The sequence below is a fragment of the Corvus brachyrhynchos genome, unplaced genomic scaffold (genome assembly GCF_000691975.1).
Source record: "Corvus brachyrhynchos isolate BGI_N302 unplaced genomic scaffold, ASM69197v1 scaffold103, whole genome shotgun sequence".
Taxonomy (NCBI): Eukaryota; Metazoa; Chordata; class Aves; order Passeriformes; family Corvidae; genus Corvus; species Corvus brachyrhynchos.
Genome location: NW_008237436.1, coordinates 5,423,685 through 5,446,509, shown reverse-complemented (window position 1 = coordinate 5,446,509; position 22,825 = coordinate 5,423,685). Strand labels below are relative to the sequence as shown.

The 22,825-nt window shown below is 37.9% G+C and overlaps 2 protein-coding genes and 1 long non-coding RNA gene across 5 annotated transcripts in view; 2 read left to right on the top strand and 1 right to left on the bottom strand.

The window, feature by feature from the left end:
* Positions 1 to 738: 738 nt before the first annotated feature.
* POMP (proteasome maturation protein) lies at positions 739 to 8,832 on the top strand (the record flags this gene model as incomplete). The annotated part of the gene is made up of 5 exons (XM_017731257.1): positions 739 to 884; positions 1,648 to 1,708; positions 3,759 to 3,860; positions 5,555 to 5,648; positions 7,294 to 8,832. Coding segments are annotated over 5 exons (471 nt in total), but the record flags the coding sequence as incomplete, so codon positions are not given.
* Positions 8,833 to 10,205: 1,373 nt separating this feature from the next.
* Positions 10,206 to 22,825, bottom strand: part of SLC46A3 (solute carrier family 46 member 3) — a 13,092-nt gene continuing 472 nt past the window's right edge. For 2 of the 3 annotated variants that reach the window (XM_017731374.1, XM_017731375.1), the window contains exons 2-6: positions 22,524 to 22,737; positions 16,450 to 17,323; positions 15,953 to 16,036; positions 14,346 to 14,502; positions 12,618 to 12,733 (exon numbers count right to left, since the gene is read on the bottom strand). In XM_017731374.1, coding sequence (XP_017586863.1) covers positions 12,646 to 12,733; positions 14,346 to 14,502; positions 15,953 to 16,036; positions 16,450 to 17,323; positions 22,524 to 22,715 — 1,395 coding nt within the window. In that variant the 5' untranslated portion in view covers positions 22,716 to 22,737 and the 3' untranslated portion in view covers positions 12,618 to 12,645. Of the gene's footprint in view, positions 12,734 to 14,345; positions 14,503 to 15,952; positions 16,037 to 16,449; positions 17,324 to 22,523; positions 22,820 to 22,825 lie in introns of those variants that run through there. The other variant, XM_008631456.2, reaches the window with a different exon arrangement.
* On the top strand, positions 17,292 to 19,350 carry LOC108446008. Its single transcript, XR_001861115.1, has 2 exons — positions 17,292 to 18,666; positions 18,919 to 19,350. It is a non-coding gene; the product is annotated as an uncharacterized LOC108446008 (long non-coding RNA).

Genomic DNA, 22,825 nt, shown 5'->3' with positions numbered 1-22,825 from the left:
AGCATGAGCTTTCTGTTGGATCTGACAGTGCTGCTGGAAGAAACCCTTGCACTGAAATGCTCGTCACTGTCACCTTCCAGAGATTATTCCTGTCACCTTCTGCTGTTTATTAGACATTGCCCTACTGGTGGAGCAATTTTTATGAGCAATCCTAAAATCACTTCAGTAAAATCGGTTAGGTTAGAGTGAAATTAGTGGCCTAGTTTACTAGTAAATAGTACTTAGTAAGTCTGTGGATTTCTGGTGATCCACTACAAGTTATTATTTTCCTTTGTTCTTTCAGTTAACTGGCATACTAGACTGCTTGAATACACCTTCTCCTCCTTATGGCAGCCTCAAACCATGGCTAAATTCGACACTTAATTGTGTCAGTATTGCAGTAAATGAAAGAATGCTCCTTTCTGTCCTGTCAGCTGTCAGGACTTGCCTCTTTCCTTTCCATCCCTGTAGACCAGGGTGGGAACAAACAGGGGGTATAGTGTGAGTTTAACTTGATCTGGGTCAACGAGATCCAAAAATGTTGTCAGTACCTTTAGTTTTAGTCAGACTCTCTGAAAGAATTCTGTATTAGTGTGGGGTTTATGTTTTGGGGTGTTTGTTTGTGTTTTTGTCTCGTCTCTATTTTAAAGAAACTCCTAAAGTCTAGGGCTTGTCCAGGAGTACTTTAAGGAGACTTTGAGCACTTCCTTTCCTTTGCCTGGCCTGGTGGCCCATACAAAAGTGGCCTGGTTCTGTTGAAGTAATCCTCCCGTCTTTTTTTCTTTTTTTTTTTTCTTTTTGTTCCAGAATTCCAGAGGCACTGCTTCTCTGTTGAAGGATAGTATCTCATTTACAGACGTTGCAGCCTCAGGGCTATTTGAAGGTCATGATCTTCTGCGCAGAGGGTACGCTTTACTTTTGCTTGCTGAATTGTGTCACAGACAGTGTTGAACTTCGGTATATGCTAAAGGTTGGCTTTTTACAGAAGTTTCTTGGAGGGTGTGTTACAAACAGGCTTTTACCTCTTTTACTGTTCTTCGGAAAAGAAACAGCAAAGTATTGATAATTGTGAAACATCTGATAGTTTTAATATACGTTTATGTAAGTGTGTCATAACAGTGTGGGAAATGGTTAATTTTAGCATTGGGACAAAACTCAAAAGTAATATAATAAAAATAGTTTGGAGTTTGCCATTTTTACCTGAGTTCAAAACTTAGGTCTCTGTCTTGGGTAGTGAATCCAAAATAAGTTCATGGAATTTAAAATGCCATACAGCTGGCATTAGGGGGGGAAGGTATGTACAGTATTCCATTGCGAAAGCTTGGAGACTTCAAAATACGATACAGTGTAGCTTGGGCATAATTAAACATGTAATGTTTTCATTTATTAATATTTTCATCTCTTTCTGAAAGGAATCACGAAAGAAAAACACATTCTATTTTGTCAAGCATAAAGGATGTCTGAAACTTTCTTCTGGTAGTGCTGTAGTTAGAGGTTTTACTTGCTGCTTCACTATTAATTTTTTTTTCTGTGGTTCAGACTTTGCTACTTGTGTCTCTCTGTGGGCTGGTGTTTGTATCTCAGATACAATTTTTAAATTGAAATGCAATTTAAAAAACTATATCCCGATTAATTTGAAGTTAATGTCTTTTCTACTTATTCTTCTAGCTTTACAAGTGTGAAAAATGAATTGTTGCCCAGCCACCCACTGGAGCTGACAGAAAAGAATGTAAGTTTAACATCAAATGTAGCCATCTTCACAGTTAACTAATTACAAAGTGTAAATTAACAATGTGGTTATCTGGACTGCTTTGTGCAGTAACAAATAATGAGCAGGGTCTTAAGAGAATGAAGATGTTCAACAATAGTTGACAAATCTCTATGTTGTTAATCTCTTACTTTATATCTCTCCAGTTCAAGTGCATAAGCAGCCTTCCAAGTAGGGACTTGTGTGTGGTCAGGTTTAGTCATCTGAAAGTGTGTATGCTACCTACCCATAGGTAGGCCAGGGGCATACCTGTCACCTCTGGAAGGCAGATCCTCCAATTTTGTCTGTAGATTTACCATGTATCTTTATTCTCAGACTTTCAGCCTGTGAACACAACCTGTGAAAATTTATTTTTCAATAAATTGCTTGATCCCATCTACACATTTTACACCTGCAGTTTGCCATTAAGTGTTTGCAATCTGGTCTGGCTCAGTCATCACTTGTGGACATTCTGAAGTGGTCTGTCAAAGGTAGAAGGAGACCGGACTTGCTGGTTGAACTGAATGTCTGTGGTGCCTGTTTTGTCAGCACAGAAGATACGATGTATCAAACTATCCTGAAGCAAAGACATTATTTTGATAGAATGTTCCAAAGTGCTAGGTTAAGCATCGTGACAAGGTCTGACTGTCATGTCTAATATGTTTTAATTTTAGCCAGTGTTAGTGTTGCCTTGCATTAACAGGATGATGTTATTGTGACACCAACTTCATGAGCTTATTTATATATACTATAAATGTTTCAGAGCTATTTGTCAATTGATTTTTTTTAACTGATTGCTGTAACTTAGTTTTAACTCTTTATAAACTCTGATAAGTCTCTTTTGCTATATAAAACCTGTGTAATTAAAAGATGCTGAAGAGACAAAAAGGCACAGAAATAAAACAGGCCACATTATCCCCTAAGAAGTATGTGAATCTTCTAAATTGTTTCTCCCACATGTGGTTAAATTTTCCGTAAGTTTAAGGCCAGTTTAAGAATTATTTTCATGTATATTTGAATGGGAAAAGACGTAGCTTAGCCTGAGATAGTTATGGTTGTTTTTACTGCTAAAAATGTTAAAAAGGTTATTCCAAGTAGCATTGGTAGAAACCAAATGTTTCTGCTATCCAAAAATCCTTATCTCTATAAAATAAAAGAAACGGAAAAATAATGTAACCAGAATTATACAGTTAGGATGAGGCATATAAATAGTATTTTCTGCTAACTTTTGAAGAGCTTTCAGTACAGTTGTTACGAAGAAAATGCTTGTTATGCCTTTGGCTTGTATTTTCCTGTTGGTTTTTGAGATCGCTTCTCATAAATGGGTTGATGTTCTCATACTAAGAGTCTTTTGTCATGGTGGTGGAGTACAGATTTTAAAATTAGAGGTTTGTATTTTTTTGATTATTTATGCTTAGGTTTGATATTAAGTATAACTTACTACTTTGTACTCCAGTATGCATGAGTGACCACTTATTCTTTAAAAAGCCTCTACTAAATAGATTTTATTTGACTTACTGATCACTTTGAGAGCATTTGGTAAAAATGAGTTTTCATTTGCTTTTCACAATCATAAGGAGTGTAAGTGGTGCTCTGTTTTCCTGCTTGATCAGAAAAGAAGTATATCAAGTGTTTTCAAATAGTTTTTGATGACTAGCAGTGACATCAAATTGGCTTTTGTGATCTTTAAACTGGACTTAGCTTCCTGTTCATCCAGACAATATTGTAGTAAAGTAGTGCAAAACTATACCACTTGGTGGTGTTACATGTCCTGATTATAAAAAATAGCAAAATAAAATTGCTGCTATTAATTTGGAATAAAATCCAGCAAAAACCAATTACAGCTTCATAGAACAAATCTTACTGGAGCACTTTCTTTCCTCTACACTTGAGACATTTTTGATAGTATTAATGAATTTTTACATACAAATTTAGTAAGTAGGTTATTTTAAGTAGGATGTCACAAATTTCTTCTATGGCTGTACTTGAAAGTAACTTTTTCTAAAATAAAAACCAATATTGTTTGTGGCAGTTCCAGTTAAATCAAGATAAAACCAACTTTGCCAGACTGAGAAATGTTCAAGGAATCCATGCACCTTTAAAGCTGCAGATGGAATTCAGAGCAGTGAAACAGGTAGGTATTTTTATCCAACTGGTGTAACTTAAGCCATTTGAAAAAATGTTTATTTTGGAACATGCTGTCAGAGGCACATCTTTCTTTGTTGAGATGTTGAGAAAACTTATGTTTCCAAAAGAAGTTAATTCACTATTAAGAAACTGCTGTTAAAAACAGTGAACCAAACAGTGCAGTTATTAATTTTTAGAACAGTCAATATGCTAAAGCCTTTTAGCTGCTGTTGTTTTATTAGTTATTTGATGAAGTGGTAACTGCTGTAGTCTCTGAACTAGCTTCCTGTAAGCCTTCAGAGAAAAGCAGGAGGAATTGAGTCTTGATTCCTAAAATTAATACTTTCCTCTGCAGAATGTATGACCTTCATGGGAAGGAATCTCTGCACCTGTAGTTTTTTGGGAAAAGAGACTTAGGGGTCTGAAGCAGGTAGTGATTTGGGAGTAGATACAGAGGTAATGTGAAACCTGAAACAGAGAATTTGCTATGTGCTTATTGTTCCGTAGCCTTTCTTGTAAGATCAAGGGAGGTCTACAGGGAGTTAAGTTCAAAGGTTTTAACTCTTAATTGAGAAGCTCAGTCTGTCTCCTTTTTCTTCTTTTCTCTTAGGATTGAGGGTAGCTGGAGAAAGGGAAACATAGAAAACTCATTGGTCCTAGTAAACTTTTTTGTCTTCTTGAAAGTAGTCAAGCTACTAAGAGTAGCTTTTCCAAGTGAGTTAGAGCAATTTTGTACTCCTTTTGAGTGATCAGGTGCTACTAAACCATAGTGAGCTGCATTAAGCTTCGCAGAAGTTACTGGTCCTGAAGATGTAAAAGTCAGGATGTGACTTACGAAAACATCCCTTGGTCTCAGCTGTGCTGTCTTGAGGAATCTTCTTCCTAATGTACATTAGCACATTGCAGAGAGGGAGGGAGGTGAGGATATCCTGTTAGTGGGTCTTCCAGAAGTGGTTTTGGGAGATGGGTGGGAGAAATATGGTGATCAGAAGGTTTTTCACTACCAGATTCGTGTTGGATATACAAGTTTTCTTGTGGTTTAACAGAAGTATCTCTTGTAGCGTTGAATGCATTCTCAGAATATTTATGCTCTGAATTCTGTGTGGGCCACTTGAAAATTTTTTGGAAATACTGTGGGTGAAGGGTACAGAGGAGTGTTGAAAGTAACTGGGACTGGACTTGAAGCTTAAGAATTGGTTGAGATCAGAGACATAATTATGATTTAGATTAGTTAAAAGGGGGATTATATTTGAATGTGAAAGTCAATATAGCTCTTTCACTTGTATTCCTGACTTGTGTCAGAGATGTCGGAGGCTTAGAATGTAGTTTCCATACTCTGCAGTATACATCAATCGCCCAGTACTGACCTCAGGGTGTGGAGGTTTGCAGTGAAGCTCCTCAGCTTTATGTGAGAGGAGCTTTACAGAGGAGAAAGTAAGTACTTCTTTATTTTTTTGAAGTGTAGTATTTGCTGTAGTAGCTACACCACAGTGAAAGCTAAAAATCTATTTGAAGGGTATTCTTTTCAATTAGATAACCGAAGGAAGATGGTATTTGTGTGTCTTTGTGTGCCAGTAGTTCTCTTATTTCAGTGTTGTTTTTTCTGCCTGTTGACTTTTCCCAGACTGAGAAATCCAAATATGAACCCCTTCAATTTCAGACTCGCAGAAACTTGAACTCTTGCTTGAACTCTTTTTACAGGTCCAGCGTCTCCCATTTCTTCACAGCTCAAACATGGCAATGGATATTTTGAGGGGAAATGATGAATGCATTGGTTTTGAGGATATCCTTAATGGTAAATACATTCTGGCTTTAGTGTTATGGAAACAATTAAAGGTAAAATTTGGGAGCTGTGAAGTTCTTCGCCTCTACTGAACAAGAGAATTAAACTCCCAAAATACAAAGAACAAAATTAAATCCTAAAAGCAAAGAAGCACTGGGGAAGGAGAAATAAATGTGGTTCAGCTGTAAGTTATGTGGCAATTACTCTGAAATACTGAGCAAGACAGTATTTGCTTGTAGGCTGGGTTCCTAAAGGAGTAGATTATACATGCTCTTTCCTCAGAAACTTTTGAAGTACTTGTGCAGATTTTGACAAGCAGAGGTTGCAAAATTTTTTAAGTTCTGTAATTAAGAAGAGGTGTTAGAGAAGAGATACAGAACTAATTAAACAGACACTCAGCAGGGGAAAGGCTTCCTCAAATGAGCTGAACAGGCTGCACTTGTGCAGTGGTCTGCTGACTTTTAGTATGGGTGGAATAGAATAAACCTGGAAAAACGGCTTTTGAGCAAAATATTTCTAGCTGTAGTTAGGACTTGGAGGCAGAGAGTATCATGGAAGTGGGATTGGAGAATGGAAATAGGTGGGGAGATACAAAGCTGGAAATAATGGAGGAACAAATCTGAATCTAGAGACATGGTGTAAATCTGGGGTTATTTTCTGAGATGGGTATGCAGGGACCAAGGGAAGGAATCTTGGGCTTTTGTGGTTCTATGGGGGTAGAGCAATGCTGAACATAATTTGTAGAAATTTGGTTATTTACCGTTGCTCACAACAAGCTGTTAGTTTTTTATGGAGTGCTGAGGAGTGAGTGGGTCACAAGTGTTTTTGAGAAGGCTATATTTATCAGGTGGAAGTGGATTAGATATTTTTGTTGTCTCTGGAGGAATCTGAGGCATTAATATGTCTTATTTATGGAAGGAAAACATGATTGATATACCCATAAAGAAGTACTTCTCCCAGTCACAACCTGTGTTCTGGCCCTGGGTTTGTTTCTTCATTTTCTTTGTTTGTTTGGTTGGTTGGTTTTTTTTAAATTTTTTTGTATGGAAAAGAAATTCATACTGTCAGTATTGGTCTCTCTTGTGTCTTCTGCACATTCCTTGGTAGCCTTTGAGTACAGTGGCTAATGTCAATTATACTGTACAGAATGGAGGAAATCTCAGAGAGACTTACAGATGTAGAATTTCTGTGAAACTAGGCAGTTGGGTGGAGAAGAGAAACCAGGAGTATGTCCCAGCTAACAGAAGGGATAACTGTGAGGTCCTATGGTGCAGGGAAGTTGTATTGGAAAGAGGTGTAGGCCAACAATGGAAAAAACGTTCAGTCCGACTTGAGTTTTCTCAAACACTAAATTTGTAGTGTAATCCCTTTGAGATTCAGGCAGTAGGAGTATGTGCTTACGTAAAACTGGTTGGTTTTACTTGAAATGTGTGTGTCCTTATGACAAGCTGTTCCACAATGTATGTGTTTGTTCTCTGATCAGTGCTTTGGATAGAGACTTCTGAGTTACAGATCTACACTCTGTAACACTGTCAAAAATCAATCAAGTAACTGTTGCACTAAGCACTATAATGAAAAAAAATGTTCACCGTCATTAATTGTTGTTGGTCTTTGTAGCTTGGTAAAGGCCTCATACTGTCAACTTTTCTTTTTCCAGATCCTTCCCAGAGTGAGGTTATGGGAGAACCACACATGATGATGGAGCACAAGCTCGGTTTATTGTAACAAAATACACTTCACAAAAATGTTTTGTGTGTGTCTTTCTAGTGCAGATTGAAGTACATGGTACTAAATTGACACTCACAGTGTTAAGCAGGCCTAGTTATCACTTGCCTTCCCTAATGAAAAGGCACATTAAATGTTTAAAGTCTATAAATTGTTCTGTGCTTGTTATCAATCATACAAATGTCCTGTAACTAGGTAGTTTAAATAATGCCTTTTCATGAACTGCTCAGGACTATAGCTTCTTAAATATGGAAATTCTAAGTATGTATGCAAGAAATTCAAAAATACCCACGCATTTTAAAACTGACTACTGTGGTAAATGCATTTAATGGAGGAAGAGGAAGGTATTTTCCGTTGTGTAACTCTTTGTTCATGAAAATTTCCATACACTTTTTAAACTATTGAAAAAAAGTTTGCTATAAATGCTGTTGCGTTCCAAAATATATTTAATCCTAAATCAAGAATCTCTTATCCATGACACAGTGTTGTCCCTTTTTATTGCAATATCTTTAAAGGTCTTCAACTTTGGCATTGCCAGTGGTGTCCTGCTACATACGTTGTATCCCTCTGTTGACAGCTGTTTATGAGTGAGCCCTTAAGCTTTTGTGTAGCATTGGAAATACTGCTGTAAGAATGGGCTTAATGTGTCTCTGAGAGGGTATTTTGGTTTCTGAAAGTGGAAGCAAGTTCCACTTGGGGTTTAAAGAGATGTTTTAAAATCTGTTTGTGAACATAATCCAAAAGAGCGCTCCCAGGTCTAGGTATTTTAGTATTCAGAAAGAATGCAGAATTATGAAAGTACCTAATAAAGCTGCTGCAGTAAGAACATGAAGATACGGTGGTACACATACAGAAATAATTATTTGTGGGTTTACAAAAATCAGATCTTAATTAAGGAAGAATGAGAGATTTATACTTAAATACGCATTTTAAAGGAGCAGACCACTGGAAGGGGTTTTGTGTGCTTGAGTGTCTTTATTTTTTAAATTCAGGGTTGTAACAACTATTTCTGGTGTCATACATTTGTATATGTTATATCAATCCTACAAGGCAGCTAATACAATGTGGTTTATTAGGAAAAAAAGTCTGTGGTTCAAAAAATGTTATCTGTTGTCAGATATGAAGAACTTGAAACAGTATTTCTAAAACAGGAACTGTCTTTATTCAGCGGGTTTTAATGACTTGGTTAAATGTAATTAGTATTGTTTTGTAGATAATTTTAGGAGGAATGTTGCTATAAACCTCTTACCACAGCTGCAAACATCTCTTCTGCTTTTCAGTGGACTTATAGCTACTACAAATCCCCCTATCCATGTGGGCCAAAGCCTCTAGTTTCTGTCCTGTTAATTTTATAGTGCTTTTATGTGCAAAATGTTGCAGCATTTTGGAAACATTAAGATGATAGTACGACTTACTTCAGTGGTGGTTTTATTTGGTTTTATATATAAACTTGTTTCATTTAATAAGTCAAGCTTCTGAATTTGTCTTTCACTTGAGACTTGTAGAGATTAGAGGCTTGTGCTATGCAGTACAAGCTGTTTAATTTGTTGGGGTTTTTTTCCTTAGGGAGGTTAAACATAGGACCAATAAATTGAACATGTAAGCATAGTCCTACTCACATTTTTGTTTTCTACAGCTGTCCTTGTCCTTCTGATACTTTATTAAGTATCAGAATTGGCTGCTGTTTTATAATTGACAAGTTCCTCTGCAGTTTTGTGTAAAGCAAAACTAAACTGTTGTTATAAAGCAAGCTTGGGGTTCAGTAGGCTTTGTATTGCTCAAGGCTCAGGCCAGAAAAGCTGAGGGATTACATTGCCAGATCTAGGACAAGCTAAAGGTGCTGGCATGGATTTTTCGGAGGTCTGCCATCTTACCAGCACTGTTCAAGAAAACAGGGAGCCATCCAACAATTGTACACAGTTACTGGTACCTTATAGCTCCCCACTTCAGTGTACTGAGTTGGTTGGCCTTTTCTAGTGTTGGTTCAAAGTTGGATGCTGTTCCATCTGAGCAAAACTACATCAAGACAAGTAATTTACTAGAGTTTCTCATTAGTGCAGTGTAAAACCAGAAGCAGATTAGGAGGCTGCATGCAATTTCTAGGTAGTTTTGTTCAATGATTAGTATACTTTTTAATAATCATGGGTAAGATCAAGCCCTATTCAGAGCCAGGAAGTTGCATTGTTCATTGTGTCTGTAAGGAAGCTAATCCTAGGGGTTAGCCAGGCTGGAAAGTAAACAGTATGTGTAAGAGGCCCATGCAAGAATTGATGCTGCTCGTAGAGAAATGTGAGTCAAGCAGGACTGAGGCAAAAAGCTTTTGAGGTAAAAAGGAAGGGTTACACTTTCTCAGTGCTGCAGGTGGTTGGACTGTGGACCGGCCCTCCTGCCCCAGCCTATTCTTCCCATTCTGTACAAGCCTCATTCTGTAAATACTGCTGCACACAGTAACCCACAGAGGCAGCCAAGTGGGGTGTGATGGGCAGTGGAGCTAGGACAGATCTGGCCAGGGTAAGAGGAGGAAGGCACTTCCAGCTCTGGTGGTCTGGCAGGTGCAACACAAGCCCCTACCATGACTTCTTGCAGGTGCCAGTGCTATCCCTACTCTGCAACTCCCCACCTCCTCTTGGTCTGATGTTATGGGCAGTATTCTTTCCTCTCCCCAGGTGCAGGAGGGAAGCCAAAGCACATCTTCCTGCTCTGCTGTTCATTTGTTATGACCATAAAAAATAGATGATAGGATAGTGCTGCTCCTGACTGTTTACACCAACAATCCTCTATGAGTCCTGCCATTGGCCATTTGTCAAAACAAAATTTAAAAGTGCAAGAACTACACATGCAACAGAGTTTAAAAAACCAAATTTTATTATTATGTCAAAATAATTTGTATTTATACACAAATAAAGAAATTATTATAAACTTAGAAGATTTTGCTTTAATAGTCTGAAGCATATTAGTAATTGGTTGCTCAGCTTGCACTGTGCTAGACATTTTAAAAATACAGTCCATATCCTCCATGTGTTTTGACCTAAATTTATAGCCAGTTCTAAATGCTCCATCTACCAGAAGCACTTTGCAAACAGCATGTACTTTGTACAGTAAAATCAAATCATAACAAAGCCATTCCTGAACTGTACGTGCTTGTCCTCAGTTGGACTGACACACCACCACTGTGGAACTGGCTTGCTTTGATGTGAGCTTCCGAGTGCTAGAAGAGGTGTGCACTGAAGGAGAAAGTGAAGGTACACACCCCTTCTGCATTTGTGTTTTTATTTCCAGGCAGTTTTGCATGAAATAGTTAATTTCATAAAGCCTTACGTAACTGCATAATGAAGAGGCAAGGAAGACAATGTCGTGTTTGTGCTGAAATCCTTTACATCAGTGTTTTCTTAATCTCTTTACAAGTACTCATTATGTTTTGGACCCACTGGTTACTGTAGAATTCAGCTCATGTTTCCAACAAGTTGGCAGTAAATTGGCCACCTCAAAGGCAGTAAGCAGTTTTATTTTCTGGCTCATGTCAGGAGTTTAAGAGCCAGCTAGAGGTGTTAGCATGTTCCCTCTGGCCTGGATAAATGGCCCTGTTTTCACCTGTGATGAGTAGACAGTGGTCTCCTGAATAGAGTAAGCTCTCCTTTAATTTATTTGAACCTTCTTCCAGGCTTCTCTGTGATCATGATACATAACTTGGAAACAATGCAATCATTCCTTTACAAACGATCTACAATAGTATCATCATGATTTGGTATTACTATTCTTGGTGGAGTACCACTGAGGAGTTCTGCAGGAGTACTCCGTTAATAGGATGGGATATCAGTGGCTGTAAACAGCTCATCAATTATACAGCACATGCTATGTGCTGCATTTTTATCCTACGCTGTGTGCATGTGAGGTCATTGTAGTTGCTTTTGTAGAGTTTTCATTCTCTAAATGGCAACCAGTTTACACTGTTTTGCTTTCTCTACCTCTCTCTTTTGGGGGACAAGAGTCACACACAGCTTTGAGAGATCAGAACAGTATTGGCTGTCAAACTCCTAACAAAATCAACAGATGGGAGTGGTCCTTAGCATGGTGTTCACACTTCTGCTGTGCTGTGCATTCCAGAACCTAATACTCAGGATAATTTCTACTTAAAGATCTTAAGGGAAAATGTGAGGAGTCAGTGCTGAAACTGATTCCTAGGTTTGCCACTCTCACCAGTTTGCACTGGGGCTCTGGGCATGTCACTTGTCCTCTCTGTTAATTTCTCTCTGCAACAGGGAGGATAGTATCTATTATGGAAGGACGTTTTGAATAGCATTTGTAAAGTGCTTTGAAGATTAGAAGTGCTTTTGAAGTGCTCATAAATTATGCTGCATTCATTGCAAGATGATTAGATTCATGATTCTGATTTTGTCACCTCATTTCAGGGTTGTTAAAAAATAAAGATCTATTGGTAAGAAATGCTATCACAGCTTTTCACTAAAAGAAACATTTAAGCCAAGTACCAACTTCACTAGAAAACAAGAACTATCTCTGGGACAAAAAGACGTCTGTAAGCAGTCCTTAAGATATGGAAAATGATAAATGTGCAATATGGCCTCTGCAAAATGTAGTTTAGGCTGAACTTCACACTCTGCAAGTGTGCAGTGTGTTCCTGACAGTTCTGTGTGAAAATCCATTTCAAGAACTAAGTCACAGGCAAGGTCCACACATCATATGTTAAACTTACACAAACACTCTGCTAGCTGCAGAACAGTAAGTGTACTTACAGCAGGTGTAAGTACTGCATCCAGTTTGCTTGCTTTCTGAAAAAACCTATTTTTTAGTTTACTAATTTTAGTCAGTGTAGGGGCTTCACTGTTAAGACAGGCCTTTCAAGATGTACACAGTGGACCACATCCTCAGCTGGCACAAGCTCCAATGACTCCAGCAGAACTGCTAGCGTCCTCTGAGTTGATAGGCTTATCTCTGTCACCCAAATTAGAGTGATACAAGATGTATCACAACCCACAGCTGACATTCTCAAACTTGAGAAAGGGTAAGTGGAAAGAGTACCATCCTACCTTATTTTTTCCTTCATGCTGAAGCAACATTAATCTCAATTGCCAGCCTATTTGCATAGTTAAGAGCTAGCTTTAGTCAAGTGCTAAAAAGAATCTGGGTATTGAGTGGTACCAATTTAGTGCTTATTGCTGCAGGGCACTTGGAGATTGTGTTGTGTTATCTCTGTGGTTTCTGTGTGACATAACGATCTCTGCCACTGCGTGTCAGATTAGAAATCCCAGGTGTGTGGATCCTTTGTTCAACTATCAGCACTCTCTATGCTGGATACTTCTTCAGGTACCAGCAGAGCCAAGTCCTCCCCATTCCAGCTTGTGCACAGAAGCCAGCTGTAAGACAAAGATAGGACAGGTATCTTTAGCTGAGATAGTTCAGTACAGCATGCTGATTCAGCACCAACAAACATATTGGATAGCACTCTACAGCCATGCTCTGTGGCACCAAGCTGTTGATGTGTCTTAGTAAACAAAAGCAATGACACTACTTGCCCTAATTACACAAATCAGACAATATCATTACTGCTACCTTTGAGAACAGTACTAAACCACTCTGCCTCTTACAGACTGGAACAACTACCCTTTCTGCTCTCCATCTGTAACACCGCATGACATGCTAAAAAGAAAGGTGCAAAGAGAGGGTATTCAAAGGGTCAGATATCTGGAACTAATGACAGAAGGTAAAGAAAAATAACTTTCAAATATTTATGGCGATGATGTACTACAATACTGATTGCAAGATGGACTAATTGATGGTAAATATCTGTTACCTTTTCTGCAGTAGTTTGCTTTCTTAACAGAAACTTTCTCTACCTTACGACACGGAACTAAACTAAAGATAATATTTAATAGAACAAGTACTTACTGTGCCTTTGTTAATATAACTGAATTTCTCAATTATTTTATTACTTTACTGGAAAGTACTCTACTCACACACGCAAGACCCTTTTGCTTCAATTCCCTCAGGTCTAAGACCCATCACTACCTGATACCATCATTACCATTAGTGTAGCTTCTCTGTAAAGACTGTGTAAAGCATTATAATGAAGCAGGAATAGATTTGAAATTATGTGAAATGTTCTAAATCTACAGCATTCTCACTGCCTATTTAAATCTTAAAATGCAGCTGATGCAGAGATAAAAGGCGGCTGAGGTGAAGTCTAAGTATTAGGAAAAAATATACAAGTCTCCAGCCAGAATGCCACCCTCTTAAGAAAAACATCTTTCCCCCACCTGTAAATCTAGCTAATGAAAAGCAATTCTTCTGTCATTTTGATTTTTTTTCAGCATCCTAAAAAGTAATATTTATACTAGAAATAATGTAAAGTGACCTTTACTTTATGAGTACTCGTGAATGATACTTCCCTGTCAGTATTACTAGAGAGTCAATAGATTATGATTAGAAACAACTGCTATAGAGGCCTATTTTTTAAACATGTTTAGAGGTTTATTCTTTTGGGCTTTAAAATCTTTGACAGATTTTAATGGCACTGGATCACAAGGTACCCATGACCAAAGACCAGGATATATAGCTTTCGATTAAACCCAGTGGGTGACTGGTCATGTTTATAACCCTCATTAGCATCTAGAAGAGCTCAGATTGCAAAATTAAGCTTATGCCTTTCATGTGATCTGTGGGAAAGGCTTTCCTGTAAGAAAGACCATGTAAAGGTCTCAAACCAAGGAAAGGCACATGTGCACTCAAGGCTGTGGTGTATCCCACTGGCAGTACATTCAGGATAGAATTCAATTTGGGGGAAATTCACAGCACAGAGCTGTTGGAAGGTAGCTGGATCACGGAAAAGGTGTGAAACTAGAGCCACTACAGCACACTAGCAGACAGGAAAGTTTGAGAACTACCACACTAAACCATTCAGCTTCAGTTCACATCAAAATAGAAATCACTGGCAAAGGCAGTCGAAGAACCCTCCTCATCCATACTTACCACAGGACAGACAGTGGAATTAGACAAAGGCCTGCAGATAGGAGGAAGCTAAAGCCTGAAAACCATGCAACAGTAGTTGCATAGAGAATATTAAAAACTGAAAGTGAGATAGTGCCGGTCACAGCTTCTAAACAGGCAATACAAGCAAACACAGCACCTGCCAAAAGTAAATGGGTGAGTTACAAACAAAACAAAATAAAAACTCTTCAAAGTACTAAAGGTTTTAAATATGGTTCAAAAGATACATCTGCTGACAGTATTTTTCCAAGTATGCAAGTTAGAAGCACTAGAGGATCATATTTTGCTATGAAATTGTCTTCTGTGGCAACTCTTACAAAATGCTAGTTTTTTTAAATGAAAAAAAAACCAAATAAACAACACATTTTGCTGACGGAAACTATTTTTTCTTTACTGTTATTGTGTTACCATGCCTATTTTCTTGGATTTGCTTCTCACAATGAAGTTTAACCTGTTCATCCTCACTAACCATGTTGTGCATATCTCCACCCTTTACCCCTTCCAGTTTTCTTCTTCATTCTTACTTTTCCTTTTCTTGTTTCTTCCTTCTCTAATCTTCACTCTTATATGTGGAAAAGACTGATTCAACCAGGACTGCTGGTTCAGCTTATAACCATTGCCTTCTCATTTTTGAAAAGAAACAAACAACATTTTTTGGACTGAACTACCCTTTGGGGTGGCAGTCTATCCCATGAGTGTCTCGTTGAATGCATATTCCCAAGCTGCATTCACAGTCATCACAGGACCATAACCAAAATCACACTAGGTAAGCAGAAAAGGATGGAACCTGATTCCTGCATCAGACTACTCAAGTAGCCAAAGCTGTGAAGAATGCCAAGAAACTGCAATACCAAACATGTATGTTAGCACAGCTAGTACAAGGAGATCTTTTTTTAGTGTACAAAGATTAATATTTTAAAAAATTAAACAAAGCAACTCAGGAAAATGTTTATAGAAAGTGGGTATTTCTCAAAATCCAGAAAATAGATGCTCCCCAAAAGCAAAATACGGGATATTATAGCCATATTTTGAGGACTGACATGCTTTTTTCTGTGTTCCATAAGGAAAGGACTTTGAGAAGTAGTATGTTACATTTCTTGGGATGTGTTTAGAAGCCACAGGCATGAAGCTGGGTTCCTCCATAGCTGAGGATCTAAGTCCAGTTGTTTCCAAGTGCTTTGAAGATTGACCACCTACTGCTTACCTGTCTAAATTAGTAGGTGTGACATTGACTAAGTAACAGAAATATATCTTTTGCTGCATGTCAAAATCTTGTAAATGCAGAAGCCCTTGTGAAATCAGACTTGTATAATTCTTGAGCATTCTTCTGCTTCAAGTTCCCCATGGTCTTTAAGAGCAGTATTTCGTTTGAAGGTTGAAACTTGCAGTAGTTTTTAACACAGTGTTGTTTATATTAAATTCAGAACCAGAAGCCATTCATGTCAAGACACAGGGTCATACTATATGGAACTTGAAAGAAAAGCAGTCTCAAAATACCAATACAGATCTGTTTGTTTAAAGGTAATCTTCATACATCTCTGTTCTGAAGCACCATATTATTTTATTGTTCAAAATCAAATTCTACTTACCCTGTTCACCAGTGAGAACCACTTTTGACAGCATGGATCGGAGAACAGGAATAGGCATAAAGCAGAACAAAGATGGCACTCTCACTGTAAAGCAGTCATGAGACATTGAAATAATTAAAATCCAGGATTTTACAAATATATTGCAAATGTGTTAGTCATATACTTTTGAACGCTTAGTTCCCCAAATAGTAAAAGGCAACAGAAAAGTCAGACTGGATATGCACTGAGACACAATTATCCAAGCACAGGGAAATTAATAAATCAAATATATTTCTATTGCACTAAAACCAAATCATAAGCAAGTAATTCTATCGTTTCTCCACATAGTTCATCTTTTAATCAAATCCTAGATCAGTCTGATCAACCATGTGTATTTTATCTCTCTATGACCCTTTCAAGGTGTTATGTTCAATATCCAACACCTGCATTTGCTACAAATAACACAGCAGTATTTTCATATATATTGTTGACCACAGAACAACCGATTCTGAACTCACCTAAAAACATGAGCAGGGTAGTTTTGGCAAAGGCAGCCATGATCATTCCTCCAATGTAAGAAAATATCCCAATAAAGACAATATAAATGTCTTTGAGACATTTGGAAAGTAAGTAAACTCCTATAAAGCTGGTCAGAGAGACAGAAGTGAATGCAGCTGCTCCATATCCAATGTATACTTCATTCCAGCAGAGCGGCTCATCCAGTTCATACAGTGTAAAAAGTGAACTCCCACCCAGCAGAGTAAAAAAATAAGTCATAAATGTAAAAAGTAACACAATTATTAAAATTCTCTTTTTGTAAGGGGCAGTTTTAAAAAGCATGTACACTCCAGAAAATGTTGCCCTAAAAAGTTCTTTCCAGGATACTGGTGCCTCATGCTGGAATTGAGACATGCCTACAGTATCTTCCAGAAAAAATACAATATAGATGATATTAATGACATGGAGCAGAGATGCTATCACAAATGTCCATGAAAAGCCTATTCCTCTTAGAAAGTAGCCAGATGACAGTCCTGCCAATCCAGATACAACTCCAAAAATCATATCCACTACAGCTATTCGTGTTGTTTTCTGCTTCTCATCATGACACTCCTCTGCTATGTAAGCAAAGCCTCCTCCAAGGAAAGTTGCCATACTCCCAAACAGTCCAGTAATAAATGCGACTGCAAACAGGACAGAGAGTGACAAGGAAAAATATGATATTGCAGTGAAGCTTATACCAGAAATCAAAGCTCCCACTGATGGCAAAAATAAAGACCTTTTATGTCCCTGGCGATCCCCATTAGCTACAATAACAAAGGCAACTAAAAGGCTGGGAATGGCCCTAGTTAAGTCCAACTGCACATTAAAAACAGAGGCTTTTTCTTGAACTTCCTGCAAAGAGAAAATAAAAATAATTGTAAATACTAAAATACATTGGGAAAAAATTCTGTAACAATATTACATACATAATTATTAGTATGCAATATAATTAATATCACTGTACATGTTTATAGATCATAAATTATACTATTATAAAACAGAATACATACAATGTAATTTTATAAGATTATATGGCATTATATTAGGCTATAATGAAATACAGTGCATTACTATATCTTTATAAGAATGCATTATATTACAGTGATCACTAATACAAAGGAATTGCATATTCAGATTGCTGCTTTTGTAATTTGATCTTCAATATTCCTCAAACATTCCTTGTTACATTTCAAACCAGAACTTAGTGTTTAAGACACATTAGTGTGTTGACAGAGAAGTTTCAATGCAGACAAGAGGACAATTCTTCTGAACATGCACTTAAAAGAACTGTAAGTATCTTAAACTGCAAGTATCTCCTTCAATACAGGGTATGGCAAAAGGGCACTGGGCAATTTTAATACTGCCCAGAAATCAGTAGTAAACCAGTCTTTGATTAAGGAACACACCCCATGCTTCCTCCTCACAGGAGATAATTTTTCCTCCCAAATAATTCTACTGAGGGGGTTACAAGAAACAATTCATGGACTAAAGCATATTATGCAAGTAAACAGATCAGGATTTGCTCTGACATCCCACTGTACAATGTTACTACTACTACTTCTACAAACAGTAATAACAGTGAAAAATGTGAAATGCCACTTTAAATATTATACTGACTCAGAGATATGTGAATTAATTGATTTTGCAAACACTGTAAAGCTCTGGGTTCAGAAACTGTCCAAAACATTGATTTCTCTACAGATACACCACAGCAGGTATTCACAAAAGGAACAGCAGCTAACACTATAAAAAATAAACTGTAAACACCCACTATGGGAAAAATTTCAGAGTTCATTTTAACAGAAGCATAAAAATAAAATGTAGCTGAAAACCAACCATTTAACAGAGCATGAATGGCTGCAGAAAAAAAGAACTCAAGAAAGTTTCATTAAAAAAAAAAGATTGTTATGAAGCCAGCTGCTAAAGGACACTCAGCAAGCTAATTCAGATCTTGTTTTTAATGCACAGATGCAGACCTGACAAGAGAGCAGCCACAACAGCCCTTTAGAGACAGCCACCTGATCAGACAGATGAGCAGCAAGGAAAAAGGAAGCAACTTTATTCACACAAGCCCTTTATACTCTCTAAGTTAAACTTTCAGATGCAGAGAGTAAAGTCATGCTGAAAGTTTTCTTGGAGTTTTCTGAGGCATAACACTGACTTGGGCAGGCATTATGCTCTTCAGTCAGCAACAGGTACAGCTGTGCAAGTCTGCCCACGCCATTCTCAACCTGTATTCAAGCCATCTCTACTCCATGTTTCAAGTATCTCCTCTGTAGCTAACATAATCCTGACTGAGCAGCATCCAAAATGATCAAAAACCTCTAAAACGTATGGGAATGTACTTCGGGCAATTTTAAAAGCTGCTGAATGCTTTATAAATTCATATTTTTATTTACAGACAGAGACCATGAGTTTCTAATTTAATGTCTTCATTTGCTTACAAGATACCAGGTTTTATTGCAAGAGGAAAATTCAACTGAACCTGAGGTTCTCAAAGAAAGCCTTCAAGATCCTCAACACTCTGAAGTGCTCTCTTCCCTTATGGTGTCTGACTGCCTTAGGATTCAAGACGTCCTGTCCACTGGCCAGCACTGTTGTCACCCTTGAAGGGTCAAAACCATGAAGACTGAACAAACTGAGATGGAAAATGTTCTGATCTTTAATTCCTCTGCTGCTGACAAAGAGAACTCTATACAGTTGCAGACATGACTTTACTAGGATCGTCATGTTCAAAGAGATGAGCATCAAACAAATGCTACTACATTAAAAATAAAAGTTAATATGTATCATCTCAACCTACATTAACCACATAATACAAATATTATTGCCAAACCATAATGAAGTGTAAAACTGAACGAATAAATTAAAAAAAAATACTTGGGTGTCCTTATTTTGGAAGAAGTTGTGCAACATAAAAAACATGGCTCCACATCCAGATACCACACGTGACCATGAACTTGCTGGCATAAAAAATCTTGATGTCTACTGACAAGAAGACTAAAGACTTAAGTACAGGAAAAATCCATTTAGAGTGTAAGGCATGCAACTGCCCACTCTATGGTTTTATAAAGCCAAAGGAAAAGAATATAAAAAATGATAGGTCACACCTTCAGCTGCTTTAAAATCACATAACTCCATTAAATAATCAATGGAACTACATATATTTGAAGAGAAAGGCCTAGTGTTTTAATCTGCAAATTCACTCTACTCTGAAAGATTACTCATGGTGGACAGAAATGGATAATAAAATCACCTATTTCAAAATTAAAAGAATGAAAATGAAGAAGCAAGTAATTTATACAAGGATATAAATTAAGAGAGAAGTGCAGCACCTGAGATTGAGCAATATACAGGACATGATAAATTGACAGGCTCGTAAGATAAAATATTACTGAGTAGCAAGGGGAAATGCATGGATTGGATAATAAATAAATGGAATGATAAATAATGTTTAATGATTAATAATATAGCTCTTTCTGAGGTATTAAAAAAGGATTATCCAAGTCAGTGATCAGAATGCTTCATCTTGTATTCAGATTACTTTGAACTCACTTTAATACAAGATGACTATTTTTTTTCAAATTGTAGTTAAGAATTAATCTAAATTCTGCAAAGACTAACCACTTTGAATTATATTCTACCTTTTTTGCAGGCTCCAAGTGATTTTTGTCTTCAATTTCCTTTTACATTTTGCTTTGAAATAGGTGAGATTAGTATAAAGCTTTTTCATCCTCAGAACATAAGGACTTACACTAAATTAACTATTAAGAGAGATGTTCTTTATACATTAATGCCAAACAGGGCCTTACAGCAGAAGCTACAACACCTATAAACCTAATTCAGTTAGGAAGGTCTTGGAAGATCCAGAACACCTACTTCACACTTCCTTGCGAAAGGGTTTGGAATGAAGTCACTGGATCTACTCTTTGGCCCATACACAGGACTATTACTCAGCACAGAGGCCCATTTGCACTTAAATTAATGCGTGTTTGAGCATTTAAATTCTTACGCTATGGTAACTAATGTGGTATAAAAATGCAGCAAGGCATCCAGACAAGAGCGTAATTGTTCAAAAGCTCATGCCCTACTGTCAATCACTGAAATGCAGGGAATGGAAATTTGGCAGGACAGGGAAACGAAGAAGTTCTGTTGGCCATTATTCAACCGCTGTCTCGAAGGACTCATGTTCTCAAATTAGCTGTACTTTGTAACCAAACGACCTGTAAAGTGTGAATTTGCCATCACACCAGAGATGCTATCTAATAAAAGAAATTAGAGAAATTAAGCACTCTGCTTTAGTGTTTTGCAAAAAGAAATACAAAGTCTTATATCCTAAACTATAAGTGATGGCAGTTTGAAAATCAGGTTGAATCTGAGGGGGTTGCAAAATGCAAAGATGTATTTGTAACATAGATTGCTTGATGGGCTCTGCAATTAGAATTGTATGCACCATGTATGATGTTCTTGGAGAAAATTGCCAGACACAGCCCCAAATGCTAATGCTAAATGGCTAATACTAAAAAACACTTTGTGGGAGTAACATACAAGCTTTACTCAGACAGTAAGTGGTAATTACCTCCATGGGTCAGTCCAGCCACTGTTGGACTGCAATTTATTGACCTTTTTACTTTCACATTCTTTCTACTAAGACCAGCTTCTGTCACATGACAAAGAACCTACACCACACTACAAGTCCTGAATTATTTCTTTGATCACCTTCACTGGAAGCATGTACCATTAACAATGTCCTTTTATATATGACAAATGAGGCAGATAAGCTCAGGCATTGAGTCTTGCCCATATGCAGCACATCAGAGATCCAAATAAGGGATGTGAGCAAAAATTTTCAAAAAAGTACCTACCACCTTTTCAGCAGTGTTAGGGAATGCCAGCTGACTGTTTCTGTAACCCCAACTTCTGTATAATTTATACTCTGAATCATTTACTTTTCTGACCCTATAGTGGTTTCATCTTTCACTTTATCCAACTCAAGTGCCAATTGTTGTTGACAAGTATGGTTCTATTGCACCTCTTCTGAAAATATGTTCCCTCTGCTATTCCCATGTTAGACACATCAATCATGTGGCCACTGAGCGTGCCAGAACAGTGTACTGCTTCAGAAAAAAACCTAACACTCAAAAAGTGAAAAACCCAAAACAAGAGATGAGCTTTCTGTTGAATCAGTGCCCCACTCAAATCCAAACCATAACCTGTAACTGCAGAACTGTGAGATACAACACATGGCGGGAGACGGGAAAGGGAAATGGAGAATGACCATCTCTTCTGCTGGCAGCTCACAGTTAGCTCTGCTTAAGTGTAGCATTAAAACTGCAGTGGAAGTGCAGTGGAAGAGGTGCCAATCAGCAACTAGCTATCCAGCATGTTGAGCTATGGGAAAGTGCTAAAAATGTAACTGACCATGGGATCCTGACATCTTGACGTCTTTGTATTCCAACAAGGCAGACTAGTACTCTGAATGGCAAACCATCAACTGTATTTGATTATGCAAAGATCAGTTAATTTTTTCCCCACGTTTTAAAACCGCAAAAATCTTTATTTTAATTTCCCCCATTCTTCATTCTTGTAATTCCTCTGAAACACATATATTTTAAGCTAGATCTTATTCCTCAAAACGACAGGGCATGTGCTAAACTTCACATGGTTACAAAGCATAGTAGGAGCCACAGAGACAACGGGTGGCTCACAAACACAACGGGCACAATGGTCGTGGGAGGAGGAGCCTCCAGTTGTACTCGCTGCAATGTCAGCCCAATGGTAATTTGGTCCCCATTCTCTCAGGCGATTTTCAACTCCCGCTAAAATACGAGTTTATCTCAGCATCTTCCTGCAGACAAATCTTTGTCTTTAAAGCACTCTCACTACCTACAGCATGACACTAGAGCGAGGAGACAGTGAAGTGAGAGCAGGTTACAAAACCACGGCTTTCCGGAGCATTAAAGGTTAAGGTTATAAAACAGGAGGTTATACTGAGGCAGCACCTCCTGGCTGCAAGTTTATTTACAATTATTATTCCTCCCCCGCCACTTGCCTTCTGTTTGATATAAGCCGGGCTGCTCTTATTCTGCTCGCAGTGACTGACATTGCTGTCGCTCACGAAAGTGGAGTTGTACTCCTGCTCCCACAGCCGCCGGTAGATGAACTGCTCCACCAGCGGGATCGTCAGGAAAGACGCAAAAACGTAGATGAAAATGACGGGCTCCACGCACAGAACCTTCTTCATTTCTGGGTCTGGGCTTCAAACCCTGCACCAGAAAACAAACCGCAAGTGCTCACGAGGTGAAAGCGAAACACCTAAGCGGCCGCGGGCACTCTGGCAGCCCCATGCACGGG